General features: G+C 48.9%; 1 protein-coding gene across 2 annotated transcripts in view; it reads right to left on the bottom strand.

The window, feature by feature from the left end:
* The window catches only part of DZANK1 (double zinc ribbon and ankyrin repeat domains 1), a 304,940-nt gene that overhangs the window by 258,242 nt on the left and 27,678 nt on the right, over positions 1 to 19,020 (bottom strand). For both annotated transcript variants that reach the window (XM_029594465.1, XM_029594464.1), the window contains exon 4: positions 2,651 to 2,768. In XM_029594465.1, coding sequence (XP_029450325.1) covers positions 2,651 to 2,768 — 118 coding nt within the window. The remainder of the gene's footprint in view (positions 1 to 2,650; positions 2,769 to 19,020) is intronic.

The following is a 19,020-nucleotide window of genomic DNA, read 5'->3' as shown; positions in this document are numbered from 1 at the left end:
GGTGGTCTTGGCAACCTTCGGGGGAGCGGGAGCCTCCGCCTCCCAGCCGGATTCTGCCTGCAAAAAGGCTTTGTGCATTAAAAGCACAAAGTCCGAAGAAAATGGCACTGACCGTTTAAAATTTTTCTTCGGGCCATCCGATGAAGGGGGGCCGCGAGGAGACCCCAAATCGGCCTGGGAGCACGGGCTCTGTGCCTCAGGAGAGGGAGGAGGGGAGATTTCCTCCTCCGATGCTGAACATGCAGCCTGCCGCGTGTTCAAGATGGCCGCCGCACTCCTCCCCGGTGGAGGAGGGGCCGGAGGACGGCTGCCTGAGACGCTGCTGTGCCGCGCCGGAGAGGGGAGAGGAGATCGGCTGCGGGCAGCGCTCGGCCCCCCCCGAGGGTCCCTCGCCCCCGGGAACACATCGGGGGCAGAGACCCCCGCGGGAGAGTCGCGCCCCCGCCTCTCCACAGGTCAGGCAGACCGAAGATCGCGGCATCAGCACCGCGAGCGGAGCAGCACGAAGAAATGGCGCCAAAAACCCTCGGAGATGAGAGCCCCACAGCAAACGCGCGCCGGGTGAGCTAGCCACCCCCTCCGGGGTGCGGGCAGGCCGGGGTCAGGAGAAATGAGCGCACTGCCTGTCCCCAACAGGACTTAAATGGCTCTGTAACCAAAACTTTAAACTTTTTTTTTTTTTTTTAAACCCCCTTCAGGACTAAAGCCTGGAATTGGGGGGGGGGGGGGGTGACCGGCCCACCGGTAAGCTCTCCCCCAGCCTGCGGACACTCTAACCCGGGAATATCAGAAGGGTACTACCCTCCGAGCCTGCCTCACACTAATCCCTAGCTGCGCAGCGCAAGACACTCACACAGACATTCACGCAGACCGACAGGCAGACAGAGGAGAGAAAGGAAGCATCAACTGATCTTGTCCCCTGTCCTACCTTACTCTTTATATTTTATTTTATTTTTATTTTTTTTAATTTTCCCAGTACCGAGAAAATAAAAACCGACCGGAGCAGGACCGCAGGTTATGCCTCTCAATCTGCTGGAGTCAGAGATTATACTGAAGGATCGCAGGTGGCACACCAGTGTATATAGGGGGTGCTTTCAGTTTTCTCTCTGACTCCATCTGCTGGAGGGGAGGCATAACCCAGCTGTCTGGACTGATCCTGGTACGTACTGGGAATGGATTTCTCCTCCAAGAACTTGTCCAAACGTTTTTAAACCCAGCTACTCTAACTGCCCTAACCACATCCTCTGGCAACAAATTCCAGAGCTTAACTGTGTGTTGAGTGAAAAGAATTTTCTCCTATTTGTTTTAAATGTGCTACTTGCTAACCTCATGGAGTGTCTTTAGATATTGAAAAAATAACTGCTGGCAATCTCACAAAGTCTCTGTCTGGACTATTTATTGGAGGGGTTTCTGTTTGTATTATACATGGAGGCTGAAAGGGATAGCAATCACCTGGGGTTGTTAATTATAGTTGCAGCAAGTGAACAGGGTACTGGTTACCTGCAGGTTTGTTTTGTTTTTTTTAAGGTAAAGAGCCATAGCAATTATTGGAGTTTGGCGATTAGCGCTGCAATGTTTACCCTGGTATTTTTTGTGGTGTGCGGACTCTGGTGGGAAAAGAAATAGGTAGCTTCCCAGCTAAAGGAAAGGCAGTCTTTACCAAGCTTTCTTTTGGAACCGCTCACCAGTGTATAGAAACCCAGCTGTCTTTAGTTTGTATTTTTTTAGAGACTGGGGGGAGGGGAAACAGTGCTTTCCTAAGCTTCCCTGGACGTTTGTCTACGGATATGAAAACTGTTTTTTCTCTGGGACTTGATGTGCAATTTAGGGAATACAGAACCTGAGGTGATCAAGTCAGACCAAGGGTTCTTTTTGTAGCAGCTAAAAGGGATATGGGCAAAAGCTTGCCCTCCCTTGTTTTTCTGTGGACCTTGTTGTTACATAGGACTAAAAGCCCCAGGCTTATAGCAAGAATCTTTACTGTAGGGAGTTTTTTTCTTTGAGCGCAGATATTAAGGACTATTTTCCTAGAGTACCCGTAGCAGGTACCTGGTGGCCAAGCCACAACAGAGTTGCACCATTCCAGCCCGAGACCAGAAAGCTGATCCGCTACACAGACAAATGGTGGGCTTTGAAAATCCAACAGTGCTGACTGGCCCCAAGATAGCTAAAGTGGAATCTGGGTAAAAAGTAATGCAGCTAGCTCAGAAGCAGGGCAGGGGTGTTATGGGGCTAAGACTGTTACCTGGCTAAGGGCCAGATTCATTAAGGCTTTTCTCCCATTTTGTGTCTTTAGTGAATCAGGTATTAAGTTAGGCACAATAATGCAGATTTTTTGCGTTATCTGGCTAACATAACTGGAAAAATTTAGGACAGCTGATCTAGTGTTTCCCAGATCACCCTGGAGTCTTTTTAAAAAATTGGTGTTACCCTCCTCTCAGGTACTGTGACTGATTTTCACATGAAGAATATTTCCTTTCTAAAAGTACCCAGGAAAATATACATTTCACAGTGTCTTTCACAGAAATACAGATAAGTAAAACTGTAGACCTCTTAAGACTTAATGCAATATTTTTTATTTACAAGGCTATAAATTTCTATATCATAAAGAGCTCTGGCAGCTGCCAGTTCAGCAGAGGTGTTAGATTACCTGTTTGGAGAGATCTTGGAGAAATTTTTCCTCATCATCTTCATCCGAAGACACAGTGTTTGGTTGTTCGTAGGCCACAAGGAATACCTTTGTCACTATACCACTTTCTCTGCCATCTCTGAAAGAGTCCAAAGTGATGTTTCAGAGGTGGCTCAGCACAAAACGGTTCTTCATTTAACTTGGATCATAGGACACTGTTAAACTCTACTTGTTTTGGTTAAAAAGTCTACTCTTCTAAGAATCCATCTCTCATCTGCATCAAGCTCCCATTGAGAGGAGGCAAGGTCAAGCAAGGTTCTGGCACATTCTCAGATTTAATTGGGATTAAGTAGCAAGTTTCCTTGTAAAAGAGGCAGAGTGACTTGGCTAAAAGAAAAATAGCAATATCCTGCAGGCAGTGAAGCTTATAAAGCTCGGTGATATCCCTAGTGCAGAGGATGAAGATTAGGATAAGGGACAGTGATGACTACAGCTAGAACAGTGTAGGCAGTCAAGTTGTGTGGCTGACAGCTGGGAGATACTTTAGCTAGAAACATAAAAACACTTAGCTTTACAATCCCTTTTCATTCAGAAACCCTCTGTGTTTGACCCATGCTTTCTTGAATTCTGATACTGTTCTTGTCTCCACCACTGTTAACGGATTTACTCTGTATGGGTGTGGTAAAACACAAGGCCAGTATCCCTCAGGCAGTTCCCCTAGCGAGATCCACTACCCCAGACACAAGACAGGTATCCTGCTTGCTCCATTCCTGACAGGATATGCTACACAAAGCAATTCAAGCCGCACTCACATATATAGAAAAAAAACTGAAAGGAGCAGCTACAAAGATAAAAAGTGTGCAAGAGGCATGGTCATTGTTAAAAAATGTGGCGGAGGAGTTTGGCTTTCCAGGCAGCTGGAAAACCACGTCATGGGAAGAACAACTCCATTGCCACGTCTGACTGTTTTCTCCTTAGGCCTACGTTTAGTGTAAAGAAAATGTCATACTCTGACCGCAGCATATGAACAGCCTCCAGCTAACAGGAAGTCAGCAGGAAACATATTTAGTGCAAAGCTCTTGCAGCAGCTCATGACCTACTTGCATTTATGTGCCTTTCACACCTAGATAGTTTAGTACAAATGACCAGCTAATGACCTCCCCCCTCCCTGCCTGAAGACTGACCGCTTGCACCTACTGCCCACTTGCACCCACGTAGTAAAAGGTCAGCATAAACACTTGTGGTGGAAAACATTGTAGCAGGAAAATATGTGACGTATGTATCATATCAAATGCTATGAGATCATTTACAATAAAAGAGCAGCCTTCCCAAAAGCCTGGGGGAGCACGCTTCACCCTGAAGACCGTCTGAGGTGTTTTCATTGCGACAAAAAAATACCATCCTAGAAGCACAGTCCAGATGTATTCCACACATTAAAAAAAGTGGAAAGAAGGCAAAACGATTACCGGCATGGTTAGAAGGTGAGGTGAAAGAGGCTATTTTAGCCTAAAGATCTTCATTCAAAAATTAGAAGGAACCACAGAAGAAAATAGGATAATGCATAAGCGTTGGTAAGTTAAATGTAAGACATTGATAAGACAGGCTAAGAGAGAATTTGAAAAGAAGTTGGCTGTAGAGGCAAAAACTCACAGTAAAAACTTTTTAAAATATATCCGAAGCAGAAAGCCTGTGAGGGAGTCAGTTGGACCGTTAGATGATCGAGGGATTAAAGGGGCACTTAGAGAAGTTAAGGCCATCGCAGAAAGATTAAATGATTTCTTTGCTTCGGTGTTTACTGAAGAGGATGTTGGGGAGGGCCCCGTACCGGAGAAAGTTTTCATGGGTAATGATTCAGTTGAACTGAACCAAATCACGGTGAACCAAGAAGATGTGGTAGGCCTGAATGACAAATTGAAGAGTAGTAAATCACCTAGACCAGATGGTATACACCCCAGAGTTCTGAAGGAACTGAAAAATGAAATTTCAGACCTATTAGTAAAAATTTGTAACCTATCATTAAAATCATCCATTGTACCTGAAGACTGGAGGATAGCAAATGTAACCCCAATATTTAAAAAGGGCTCCAGAGGCGATCCGGGAAACTACAGACCGGTTAGTCTGACTTCAGTGCCAGGAAAAATAGTGGGAAAGTGTTCTAAATATCAAAATCACAGAACATATAGAAAGACATTGTTTAATGGAAAAAAGTCAGCATGGCTTTACCCAAGACAAGTCTTGCCTCACAAATCTGCTTCACTTTTTTGAAGGAATTAATAAACATGTAGATAAAGGTGAAGCAGTAGATGTAGTGTACTTGGATTTTCAGAAGGCGTTTGATAAATTTCCTCATGAGAGGCTTCTAGGAAAAGTAAAAAGTCATGGGATAGTTGGCGATATCCTTTTGTGGATTGCAAACTGGCTAAAAGACAGGAAACAGAGAGTAGGATTAAATGGACAATTTTCTCAGTGGAAAGGAGTGGGCAGTGCCTCAGGGATCTGTATTAGGACCCTTACCTTTTCAATATATTTATAAATGATCTGGAAAGAAATACGACGAGTGAGATAATCAAATTTGCAGATGACACAAAATTGTTCAGAGCAGTTAAATCACAAGCAGTTTGTGATAAATTGCAGGAAGACCTTGTGAGACTGGAAAATTGGGCATCCAAACGGCAGATGAAATTTAATGTGGATAAGTGCAAGGTGATGCATATAGGGAAAAATAACCCATGCTATAGTTACACAATGTTAGGTTCCATATTAGGTGCATCCATCCAAGAAATATCTAGGCGTCATAGTGGATAACACATTGAAATCGTCGGTTCAGTGTGCTGCGGCAGTCAAAAAAGCAAATAGAATGTTGGGAATTATTAGAAAGGGAATGGTGAATAAAACGGAAAATATCATAATGCCTCTGTATCACTCCATGGTGAGACCGCACCTTGAATACTGTGTACAATTCTGGTCGCCGCATCTCAAAAAAGATAGTTGCGATGGAGAAGATACAGAGAAGGGCGACCAAAATGATTAGGGGAATGGAACAGCTCTCCTATGAGGAAAGACTAAAGAGGTTAGGACTTTTCAGCTTGGAGAAGAGACGGCTAAGGGGGGATATGATAGAGATGTTTAAAATCATGAGAGGTCTAGAACAGGTAGATGTGAATTGGTTATTTACTCTTTCGGATAATAGACTAGGAGGCACTCTATGAAGTTAGCATGTGGCACATGTAAAACTAATTGGAGAAAGTTCTTTTTCACTCAACGTACAATTAAACTCTGGAATTTGTTGCCAGAGGATGTGGTTCGTGCAGTTAGTGTAGTTGTGTTTAAAAAAGGATTGGATAAGGTTTTGGAGGAGAAGTCCATTACCTGCTATTAATTAAGTCGACTTAGAAAATAGCCACTGCTATTACTAGCAACAGTAACATGGAACAGACTCAGTTTTTGGGTACTTGCCAGGTTCTTATGGCCTGGATTGGCCACTGTTGGAAACAGGATGCTGGGGTTGATGGACCCTTGGTCTGACCCAGCATGGCATGTTCTTATGTTATTATATTATTTTCTGTTGGATGTGAATGTTTTAATATGTATAGCGATATGATATCTTTTTTGAATACCAGTATAAAAAAGTAAAATAAATAAAAAATAAACAAATTTTGAAAATTTGGCTTATTGTATGCCTTCTGTTAAATAAACTGCAATCAGCTATGATTCACCCAAAATGTACTAAACAGTGCATTATATTGGCATTATTGTTGGCGCATAAATGTGTGCTAAAACATAGATTGATAAGACCCTACCTTCTCCTGCGTTTAGGCAGGAGAAGGTAGGGTCCTCCTGTGAAGGGTCTCCAGCGTTTAGGCAAGGTATAATTGTTGACATAATGCAATTGGAGAAGCTTGATGTTAAATTAACACACCGAAAGATGAATGAAGAATATGTACATCTGTGGAAAGACTCATGATCATCTACCAAATGATAAATGAAAGATGCTGGAAGGTCTTAGATACTCTGTGCATTGGATATAAACTTGTGTGATATTCGAGTGGTAGGTGGTGTTGCGTGCCCCGTTCGCGACTGGCCCGCACATGGACCTGCTCACCTCTCTGGCTCCTCTGCAGGTCCCGGGTTGGCCTCCCTGGCGGCAGCCGCAAGCTCGTCCAGGCCTCAGCGTCCCGCGGCAGCGGTCACCAGGCCTTCCACTGCTCATTAGGCCTCATGCCGGAGTTCGGTGCCTTATGTGGCGTTGGCCACGCCTCTTGTAGGGCCAGGGGCGGGTCCTAGCTCCGTAGCGTGCCCTGATTGAAGGAACTAGTTAAGGAAGTTCATGCCTACACTTATTTGCCTTGATCTGAAATAGGGAGGAACCCACAAAACAAGACGGTAATCACCTGGACCGGATGGTATGCATCCTAGGGTATTGAAGGAACACAAAAATGAAATTTCTGATCTGTTAGTTAAAATTTGTAACCTATCATTAAAATCATCCATTGTACCTGAAGACTGGAGGGTAGCCAATGTAACCCCAATATTTAAAAAAGTCTCCAGGGGCGATCCGGGTAACTATAGACCAGTGAGCTCGACTTCAGTGCCAGGAAAAATAGTGGAAACTATTCTCAAGTTCAAAATCGTAGAGCATATAGAAAGACATGGTTTATGGAACACAGTCAATAGGGATTTACCCAAGGGAAGTCTTGCCTAACAAATCTGTTTAATTTTTTTGAAGGAGTTAATAAACATGTGGATAAAGGTGAACCGGTAGATGTAGTGTATTTGGATTTTCAGAAGGCGTTTGACAAAGTCCCTCAGGAGAGGCTTCTAAGAAAACTAAAAAGTCATGGGATAGGAGGCGATGTCCTTTCGTGGATTACAAACTGGTTAAAAGACAGGAAACAGAGAGTAGGATTAAATGGTCAATTTACTCAGTGGAAAAGGGTAAACAGTGGAGTGCCTCAGAGATCTGTACTTGGACCGGTGCTTTTCTATCTACTAGATAAAGGAGCCCTGACAGACGTGCCGCAAATGCACAGTAGAGAGCAGCTCTACCGCGCATGCGTGGGCGAGCACGTCGGTCAGAGCGGAGCGTGCCTGAAAAAAAAAAGGCACTGGGAGGAGCAGTAGTGGCGCCGGCGGCGGCAAGGAGCAGCGGTGAGAAGCAGTAGCGGCGGCGCGCACGAGAGGGAGGGACCCCCCCCCAGAGATCTTCCGTCTGCGCCATCTGAGGGAAGGGGTTGTGGATGAACTGAAAGGGGAGGGGATTGAGAGAGGGGGAGTGACTGAGGGGAGGGGGGAAGGTGAGAGGGAGGGAGACTAGAGGAGGGAGGTGAGAGGGAGTGGGAGGGAGACTAGAGGGGGGAGGTGAGAGGGAGTGGGAGGAAGAATGGGGAGGGGAAGTGGAAGGGAGAATGAGAGGGAAGGAGAATGAGGGGGAGGGAGTGGGAAGGAGAATGAGTGGGAAGGAAATGAACCGAAAAATTTTTTTAAATGTAGCCCGTTGTTACGGGCTTAACGGCTAGTATATATATATAAATGATCTGGAAAAGAATAAGACGAGTGAGGTTATCAAATTTGCGGATGATACAAAATTATTCAGAGCAGTTAAATCACAAGCGGATTGTGATACATTACAGGAGGGCTTTGCAAGACTGGAAGATTGGGCACCCAAACAGTAGATGAAATTTAATGTGGACAAGTGCAAGGTGTTGCATATAGGGAAAAATAACCCTTGCTGTAGTTATTTATTTATTTATTTTTAATTTTTATATACCGAAGTTCTTGTAGGGACTACAAATCACTCCGGTTTACATAAAACGAAGAACTGCTCAACAGAGAGCGCAATGGAACCTAACATCGTGTAACAGAGTTACACGATGTTAGGTTCCATATTAGGAGATACCACCTAGGAAAAAGATCTAGGCATCATAGTCGATAGGAAAATTAGTTTCTTACCTGATAATTTTCGTTCCTGTAGTACCAAGGATCAGTCCAGGACACCTGGGTTGTGACTCCGCACCAGTAGATGGAGACAGACTAAAACTTGTGGGCGGAGCCATATAAGCCCCTGTGCCAGTCACAGCCCCTCAGTCATACGTAATGTCAAAGTAGAAACCCAAATGGGCAACCATAGCTAACTAACAAAACTTGCCATTTAATCGGAAACAATTCCAACCCCTGCGGGAACCGGACTCCCCAACCGGGAGAGCGAACAAGCGGTGAGCGCAAGGAAACAACGATGAGCGGACTCTCCGTCAGCGGGCGGGATCCTGGACTGATCCTTGGTACTACAGGAACGAAAATTATCAGGTAAGAAACTAATTCTCCTTTCCCTGTACGTACCAGGATCAGTCCAGGACACCTGGGATGTACCAGAGCCAACTTACCGAGGGTGGGAAGCAGAGAGTCCTGCTCGGAGTACCCTCTTTCCAAACCCTCCGACCTCAGAGGCCTGAACATCCAGACGGTAATGTCTGACGAAGGTATGCAACGACTGCCAGGTAGCCGCCCTACAAATCTCTTGGGGCGACACCTGAGAAGACTCCGCCCAGGACGCAGCGTGAGACCTTGTCGAATGAGCCCGAAGACCCACCGGCGGAGTCTTTTCCCGTACAAAGTACGCTGAGCCTATGGCCTCTTAGAGCCAACGGGCGATCGTCGTGCGAGACGCTGCAGCCCCTTTCTTGGGACCAGAAAGGAGGACAAACAGATGATCCGTTATCCGAAAAGGATTAGTGACCTCCAGATAGCGAAGGAGGGACCTCCCCACATCCAGCTTTCGCAAGTCTCTCGTCTTCGGATCCGACGACTCCCCGACCGCGAAAGTGGGAAGTTCAACGGATTGATTCAAATGAAAAGCCGAGACGACCTTCGGAAGAAAGAAGGGACAGTGCGCAAGGAAACGCCTGTGTCGGAGAGTCGCAAGAACGGCTCCCTACATGACCACGCCTGCAATTCTGAGATACGGCGTGCCGAAGAAATCGCCACCAGAAACACGGTCTTCAACGTGAGAACCTTGACAGTAGAGCGCTGCAAAAGGCTCAAACGGTGCCGAACATAAGGCAGAAAGAACCCAATTAAGATTCCAAGCCGGACAGGAAGGACGCAAGGGAGGACGGAGATGCTTAGCCCCCTTCAGGAAACGGGCTATATCCGGGTGAAGAGCCAGAGGGGATCCACCCCGACCTTCCCCCACAAACAACCAAGTGCCGCCACTTGGACCCGTAGGGAACTGCACGCCAAGCCTCTGGCCAGTCCCGCCTGGAGGAAAGCCAGAATATCAGAGACCGCAGCGGCGGTGGGATCCAAACCTCGCTTCATACACCAATCCTCAAAAACTACCCAGACCCTGACATAAGCCAGGGACGGAGACTGCTTCCGGGACCTCAGCAGCGTAGCAATAACCGCGTCCGAGTAACCTTTTCTCTTTAACCGATTCCTCTCAAAAGGCATGCCGCGAGACAAAAGTGATCCGCATCCTCCAAACAGACGGGGCCCTGATGAAGCAGCCCCGCGAAGCCGTGGAGACGAAGGGGAGCCTCCACCGACAACTGAATGAGGTCTGCGAACCATGGACGGCATGGCCACTCCGGTGCCACCATGATCACGTTGGATGGGTGCAATTCTACGCGCCGCAGGATCTTGCCGATCATTGGCCACGGGGGAAACACGTACAGTAGCACATCCATAGAAACATAGAAACATAGAAACATAGAAATGACGGCAGAAGAAGACCGAATGGCCCATCCAGTCTGCCCAGCAAGCCTCACACAATTTTTCTCTCATTCTTATCTGTTACTCTTAGCTCCTTGTTCTATTCCCCTTCCACCCCCACCATTAATGTAGAGAGCAGTGATGGAGCTGCATGCAAGTGAAATATCTAGCTTGATTAGTTAGGGGTAGTAGGGGCAGTAACCGCCGCGATAAGCAAGCTACACCCATGCTTATTTGTTTTACCTAGACTATGTTGTACAGCTCTTGTTGGTTTTTTTTTTTCTTCTCCCCTGCTGTAGAAGCAGAGAGCCATGCTGGATATGCATTGAAAGTGAAGTATCAGGCACATTTGGTTGGGGTAGTAACCGCCGTAACAAGCCAGCTACTCCTCGCTTTGTGATTGCGAATCCTTTTTTTTTCTTCACCCCTGTCGTTGAAGCTATGCAGGATATGCGTGAAGCATCAGTTTTTTGTTTTTGTTTTTTTTTTCCCCCCTGCCGTTGAAGCAGAGAGCTATGCTGGAAATGCGTGATGTATCAGTCTTTCTCCCATGCCGATGCAGCAGAGAACCGTGCTGGATATGCATGGAAAGTGAAGTATCAGGCACATTTGGTTTGGGGTAGTAACTGCCGTAACAAGCCAGCTACTCCCCGCGTTTTGAGTGCGAACCCTTTTTCTTCTCCTTTGCCGTTGTAGCAGAGAGCTCTGCTGGATGTGTGAAGTATCAGTTATTCTTCTCCCCTGTCATTGAAGCAGAGAGCTATGCTGTATATGCATTGAAAGTGAAGTATCAGGCATATTTGGTTTGGGGTAGTAACCGCCGTAACAAGCCAGCTACTCCCCTCTTTATGAGTGCAAATCCTTTTTTCCATTACCTCTTGCTGTTGAAGCTTAGAGCGATGTAGGAGTCACAGTAAGCATGTGTATGTTTATTTAATAAGGGTATTGTGTCAATAGCCATCATTCTGGCGAGTCACCCACTCTTCATTGGTGGCCTCTTGACTTTATGGATCCGCAGTGTTTATCCCACGCCCCTTTGAAGTCTTTCACAGTTCTGGTCTTCACCACTTCCTCCGGAAGGGCATTCCAGGCATCCACCACCCTCTCCGTGAAGAAATACTTCCTGACATTGGTTCTGAATCTTCCTCCCTGGAGCCTCAAATCGTGACCCCTGGTTCTGCTGATTATTTTCCTACGGAAGAGGTTTGTCGTTGTTTTTGGATCATTAAAACCTTTCAAGTATCTGAAAGTCTGTATCATATCACCTCTGCTCCTCCTCTCCTCCAGGGTGTACATATTTAGATTCTTCAATCTCTCCTCGTATGTCATCCTATGAAGATCCTCCACCTTCCTGGTCGCCCTTCTCTGTACCGCTTCCATCTTGTCTTTGTCTTTTTGTAGATACGGTCTCCAGAACTGAACACAGTACTCCAGGTGAGGCCTCACCAAGGACCTGTACAAGGGAATAATCACTTCCCTTTTCTTACTCGATATTCCTCTCTCTATGCAGCCCAGCATTCTTCTGGCTTTTGCTATCGCCTTGTCGCATTGTTTCGCTGTCTTCACATCATTAGACACTATCACCCCAAGGTCCCTCTCCTGCTCCGTGCACATCAGCCTTTCCCCCCCCATCGAGTACAGTTCATTCGGATTTCCACTCCCCATATGCATGACTTTGCACTTCTTGGCATTGAATCTCAGCTGCCATATCTTCGACCACTCTTCCAGTTTCCTTAGATCCCGTCTCATTCTCTCCACTCCTTCCGGCGTGTCCACTCTGTTGCAGATCTTAGTGTCATCCGCAAAAAGACAAACCTTACCTTCTATCCCGTCTGCAATGTCGCTCACAAAGATATTGAACAGGACTGGTCCCAACACCGATCCTTGCGGCACACCACTTAAAACCGCTCTCTCTTCAGAGAAGGCTCCATTTACCATCACACATTGTTTTCTGTCCGTCAACCAATTTGCAATCCAGGTCACCACATCGGCACTCACTCCCAAGCTTCTCGTTTTATTCACCAGTCTCCTGTGCGGAACCGTATCAAAAGCTTTGCTGAAATCCAAGTAGATGACATCTAGTGCTCTTCCTTGATCCAATTCCTTGGTTACCCAGTCAAAAAAGTCAATCAAATTTGTCTGACAGGATCTTCCCCTGGTGAATCCATGCTGCCTCTGGTCCATCAATTCTCCAGACTGTAGATAGTTGACTATTCTCTCTTTCAGCAGTGACTCCATTACTTTTCCCACCACCGAAGTGAGGCTAACCGGTCTGTAGTTGCCTGCCTCTTCCGTCGGCCAAGGGAGCACCAGCGCATCGACGCCCTCTGCTCCCCGCTCTCGACGCCGACTGTAAAAACGCGGAGCCTTCGCGTTGTGCCACGTGGCCATCAGATCCAAGTGGGGAACTCCCCACATCCTGCAGAGGAGAAGAAACGCCTCGTCCGCCAGTTCCCACTCTCCGGGATCTAGACGATGCCTACTGAGAAATCCGCCTGCACGTTGTCGACCCCGGCAATGTGAGACGCTGTTATGCTGCTGAGATGTTGTTCCGACCAGGCCATCAAAATTCTCACCTCTTCCACCACCAGTGGACTTCTCGTCCCTCCTTGACGATTGATGTAGGCCACGGTGGTTGCATTGTCTGACAGTACTCGGACCGCCTGTCCCCGCACCAAGGGTAGGAAGGCTTGGAGAGCCAGACAGACCGCTCTGGTCTCGAGGCGGTTGATGGACCATTGAGCTTGCGACGCTGACCAACGACCTTGCACGACTTCCCTAGGCAAACTGCTCCCCAGCCAGAGAGACTGGCATCCGTGGTCACCACCGTCCAGTCGGGAACGAGAAGGGATACGCCACAGGACAGATGACTTGGATCCAGCCACCAAAGAAGACTGGATCTCGCCGGACCCACAAGCGGGAGCGGTAGGTAGAAATCCTCCGAAACTGCTGTCCAACGGGACAGCAAAGAAGACTGCAATGGCCGCAGGTGAGCGAACGCCCAGGGTACCAACGCCAGCGTTGAAGCCATAGACCCCAGCACCGTCAGGTAATCGCAGACTCGTGGACGGCGAAGAGACAACAGACGCCGCACCTGAGATTGCAGTTTGCATATCCGATCTTGAGAGAGGATTACCCTGCCCCGTTTCGTGTCGAATAAGGCCCCCAGATATTCCAAGGACTGAGTGGGAGCCAAATAACTTTTGTTGTAATTGACCACCCAGCCTAGGGACTGCAAGAGCTGGAGGACCCTGTCCACCGCCCGTCGACACTGACTCTCTGACTTCGCCCGAATCAGCCAATCGCCTAGGTAAGGATGAACCAGAAGACCTTCCCGTCGCAGCTGCGCCGCCACTACCACCATCACTTTCGTGAATGTCTGAGGCGCCGTTGCAAGACCAAAAAGGGAGCGCCCGAAATTGGTAGTGCCTCCCCAGAACGCAGAACCTCAGAAACTGCTGGCACGATGGCTGAATGCCCACGTGAAGGTACGCCTCCGAGAGATCCAGAGGAGCCAGAAATTCGCCCAGACGCACCGAAGCGACCGAATCGTTTCCATTTCGAAGTGGGGAACGCGAAGACATCTGTTTACCCCTTTGAGGTCCAGAATTGGCCTTGAAGTGCCGTCTTTCTTGGGAACTACGAAGTAAATGGAGTAACGGCCCGAGCCGCACCGATCGGCAGGGACGGGGGACATGGCCCACAAGCTTTCCAGCCGACGGAAGGTGTCCAACATCGCTGCCCTCTTCCTGGGGCCTTGCAGGGCGAGACCAAGAACTCGTCCGCTGGGATGCGAGCAAAATCTAACTCGTAGCCGTGTCTTATCACGTCGAGGACCCACTGGTCCGACGTCACTCTGGTCCACTCCTCGAAATATAAAGTTAACCGCGCCCCTACATTTGGAACGGCGTGCCGCAGGCGCGACGAGAGGTGGACCGGCCGGAGTTCATTGCGAGGGCTTGGACCCCGCACCAGACGGGGCTCCGCCTTGCTCCCCGTAACGTTTCCCACGAAAGGACTGCTGCCATTGAGTGTTCCGGGAAGAAGATGGTCTATACGAAGAGCCGGCGGATCTTTGAGGGCGCGATTTCCTGGGCCCCCGGAACCGGGACCTGGCCGGAAAAGGAGGGCCACGCCCTGGCCCTATCCTCGGGCAGCTTGAATGCCCTGTTCTCTCCCAGAGAAACCATCAAATCATCCAACTCCTTGAAAGGTAACGAACCCAGGTGGGCTTTGGAAGAGCCATCCACCGCCCAGTTGCGCAGCCACAGGAGACGGTGCGCCGAAACTGCGGCTACTATGGACCTAGCAGAGGTGCGCAGCAGGTTGTGGAGGGCGTCAGCTCCATAAGCTATTGCCGCCTCCAATCTATCAGCCTGAGACGCCTCCTCCGCCGACAGGCCTGCATTCGCCTGAAGGACCTGGGCCCAGCGTAAACTAGCGCGCATGGCGAAGTTAGTGCAGATTGCTGCCCGCACCCCTAGGGCGGATACCTCAAATATCTTCTTGAGCTGCACTACGAGCTTCCTGTCTTGTATATCCCGAAGGGCCGTCGCCCCCGTGACCGGGATAGTGGGCCTCTTCGTCACCGCGGAGACCGCTGAATCCACCTTTGGAAGTCGCAGAAGCTCCAGCGCCTCCTCTGGGAGCGGGTAGAGCTTATCCATGGCCTTGCTGACTTTCAACCCTAACTCCGGGGTATCCCAGTCGCACTGGATCCATATTGGCCTCATGGCGGACCACCACTGGTGAAGCCTCTATCCCCAGTTCCTGGAGAATGGCCGGGATGAATGGCGACAGTTCCTCTCTGCGGAACAGATGGACTACCTTGGGGTCATCCCCGTCCGCTGCCTGTGTACCTGTTCCCACGCCGGGCTGGGCGGAGCCATCCGCCCCCGTCTCCTCAGCCCCCCTCGGGGGCTCCTCGAGACCATCAGTATCCGCCGTGGAGGAATCTTCTGGATCTGACTCCTGAGGTACGCTCCGGGGAAGCCGTTTCCCTCGCGCTGGCTCCTGGGCGAGCATCGCGGTCTTTTTTTTTTTTTACCTTGCGCTTACTCGGTGGGGCCTGGTTGGAGCCCTCCCCAGAGCCCCCCCCTCGGGAGCGCTTGCTGCGCTTGTACTTAAGTACCTTGCGCAGCAAGACCGCGAAATCCTCTGAAAAACGACCCGGATTCGGAAGAATCGGCGTTGGAATCTCCCCGGGGCCGAAGCCCCTCCTCGGCGGCCCCTCCCGCCGCGCCCCGCTGCGGGGATAACGCGGGAGGGAGAGCCGAATCGCCTGCCGCGGTCCGCGAGAATTCCTTGCCGGTGGCCAAAATGGCCGCCGCTCCCGCGCTGAGCGGGAAAATGTCCTGAGGCCTATTTACTGGGCCTACCCCTCGCGGCGGCGAACGCACGATCCGGGCCCGAGCCCCCCGCGATGCCCCAGACGTTGCTTCACCGTCCTGGAAGCAGGCCGAGCAGAGGCCCTCCCTGGACAAACGCGCGCACGCGCTGACCCGCAGGCCTTGCCTGAAGAACCGTGCGGCATGCCGGCGACCGCGGGAAGTAAAAACTGAGGCGCGTCAAAATTAAAGAAAACTAATTCGGCGACCTCCCCCCTTGCCTGCGGCGCCCCCCTGCGCGAAGACGACGGAGCAGCGACGCCGAAGCAACGGAGAGCCGGCCGCAACAAAATAAAAACAGAAAACTCTTTTTTTTTTTTTTTAAACGCTGACGCCGCTGTCCCGGGTCCTGGAGCCCTAGTCCTGCAGGGGTGAGTGAACCGGACTCCCCGGTGTCACCCCTGACGCTGCCACTAGACCAGCCGGGTCCTCGACCCTGGCAGCGGCCTCAACCGGGGGAGGGTAGTCCCCTCAGGACCTCTCAACCCCCCTGGGAGGCAGGGCACCCGAGACTAAGGGATTAAAAGAAAACCCCAGTTTGGTATATAAACAACTATGCCTAACAAAAAACCTAGCCCAAAAATTCAAACCTGACTAACACCAGAACCAGGTCAGGCAGGGCTGTGACTAGACCTGCACCATCTACTGGAGACAGAGTAAGACTGAGGGGCTGTGACTGGCACAGGGGCTTATATGGCTCCGCCCACAAGTTTTAGTCTGTCTCCATCTACTGGTGCGGAGTCACAACCCAGGTGTCCTGGACTGATCCTGGTACGTACAGGGAAAATACTTTAAAATTGTCAGCTCAGTGTGCTGCGGCAGTCAAAAAAGCAAACAGAATGTTAGGAATTATTAGGAAGGGAATGGTTAATAAAATGGAAAATGTCATAATGCCTCTGTATTGCTCCATGGTGAGACCGCACCTGGAATACTGTGTACAATTCTGGTCGCCGCATTTCAAAAAATATATATTTGCTATGGAGAAGGTACAAAGAAGGGCAACCAAAATGATAAAGGGGATGGAACAGCTCCCCTATGAGGAAAGGCTGAAGAGGTTAGGGCTGTTCAGCTTGGAGAAGAGATGGCTGAGGGGGGATATGATAGAGGTCTTTAACGAGTAAATGTGAATCGGTTATTTACACTTTCGAATAATAGAAGGACTAGGGGGCATTCCATGAAGTTAGCAAGTAGCACATTTAACACTAATCGGAGAAAATTCTTTTTCACTCAACGCACAATAAAGCTCTGGAATTTGTTGCCAGAGGATGTGGTTAGTGCACTTAGTGTAGTTGGGTTCAAAAAAAGGTTTGGATAAGTTCTTGGAGGAGAAGTCCATTAATGGCTGTTAATCAAATTTACTTAGGGAATAGCCGATGCTATTAATTGCATCAGTGGCATGGGATCTTCTTAGTGTTTGGGTAATTGCCAGGTTCTTGTGCCCTGGTTTGACCTCTGTTGGAAACAGGATGCTGGGCTTGATGGACCCTTGGTCTGACCCAGCATGGCAATTTCTTATGTTCTTATGGTCTAAGAAAGCCATGGATGTGAAGAAATCAGGTCGGTATCCTGCTAAGATTGTCTCTGTGTGCTAAGCCTTGTTCCAGGATCCTTCTGTTCCAGCCTTGTTCCTGCATGCTCCTGTTGCAGTGTCCTTCTCTTCCTGTGTTCGTCCTTCGTTTCCCCAGGTAGTAACTTCAGATTGCCTCTTTGTTACTGACCTCGGCCTGATCCTTGACCCCTCTGCCTGCTGCCTGCCTTCTGACCTCGGCTTGTTCCTTGACTACTCTGCCTGCTGCCTTCCTTCTGACCTCGGCCTGCCTGTGACCTCATCTGACCTCCGGAGCCTGACCTCTGCTTTGTTGACCACTCCTCGGACTGACCCTCGGATTCTGACCTCTGCCTGATTGACTACGTCTCCTGATTCTGGCGCTGTCCCTTGCCTTGTCATCGCCTATGCTATTCTAGTCTTCCTTGCTCCATCTGACCTCCAGCCTCAAACCCAAACGCACTCCTCTCCTGTCTGTGGGCACGCCTGTCTACCATCGCTCCAGGAGACTCTGCGAGGCCCACCTAAGTCCAAGCGGCCCAGGTCCCTAAGGGCTCCACGGGAGGGGGAGACCATGGACTTCCAGTGGTGAAGCTCATCCTAGACTCTGTCTCCTCCAGTGCTCCGCCCCCTGGGGGCAGGTGCTTCCTGGTCCCTACCAAGAAGCCGTTCTCCACTGCTCCAGGACAAGAGTCCACCCCCAAGCACAACAGGTGGAGCTTTACAGAGTTGTATGTATAAGGTGTGGATGTATGAATGTGTGAGTGGGTGGACTGGAAGGGTAGGGGAAATAAAAGGGATAACAAGGCATAGTGACAATTCTGATGATGTTGCCATTTATCATCTTATAGAAAATTGTTATTTCTGTTATTTGGATATGTTTTGTTATGTTGCTTTCAAATACAAATAATTTATAAAAAAAAACCAATAAATAAAAATAGATCAATAAAATCCCTATGACAGTAGTCAAACCCTCCACGGAACTGGAACTGTTGGCTTCACAAAAACTGAAATACATAAAAAATGCCCTCCCTTCCGAGACATACACATTAATAAAAAGAAGCACTGTGATAAATGTCTTTGTTCTAACTACAAAATGAATTACAAAACCAAAATAATTGTTAGCATGGCTATATTAAGGATTTGTTAGAATGGTCAGTGTATATTTGTCAGACTCAATCCAAAACCCACCTATCACAGCTCTCTTGGTTGAAGAAGGCCTGAAAGGAAGCATCACCTTTCAGTGACTATCCTGCCACCAAGAATCAGTGAAAGGAGAAAAGTCCAAAGTGGTAAACTGAAATTGAAAGATGAAAGGGATCAAAGGGTGAAGACAGATGAAGAAATGGAAGAAATATTAAACAAATACTTCAGTTCGGTGTTCACTAAAGAAGACCCCGAGAAGGACCGTCACTAGTTAACAAGAAACTGGAGGGAAGTGGAATGGATGAAACTCCGTTTATGGAAGAGAATGTATGGGAAGAGCTAGGAAAACTGAAGGTGGACAAAGCCATGGAGCCTGATGAGGTTCATCCCAGGATACTGAGGGAGTTCAGAGATGTGCTGTTGGCTCCGCTGCGTGACCTGTTCAATAGATCCCTGGAATCGGGAGTGGTGCCGAGTGATTGGAGAAGAGCGACGGTGGTCCCGCTTCACAAGAGTGAGAGCAGAGAGGAGGCTGGAAACTGCAGGCCGGTTAGCCTCACCTCGGTGGTGGGAAAAGTATTGGAGTCGCTGCTGAAGGAAAGAAT

The sequence above is a fragment of the Rhinatrema bivittatum genome, chromosome 3, assembly GCF_901001135.1.
Source record: "Rhinatrema bivittatum chromosome 3, aRhiBiv1.1, whole genome shotgun sequence".
NCBI lineage: Eukaryota > Metazoa > Chordata > Amphibia > Gymnophiona > Rhinatrematidae > Rhinatrema > Rhinatrema bivittatum.
This window is presented reverse-complemented; position numbering and strand designations above follow the sequence as displayed.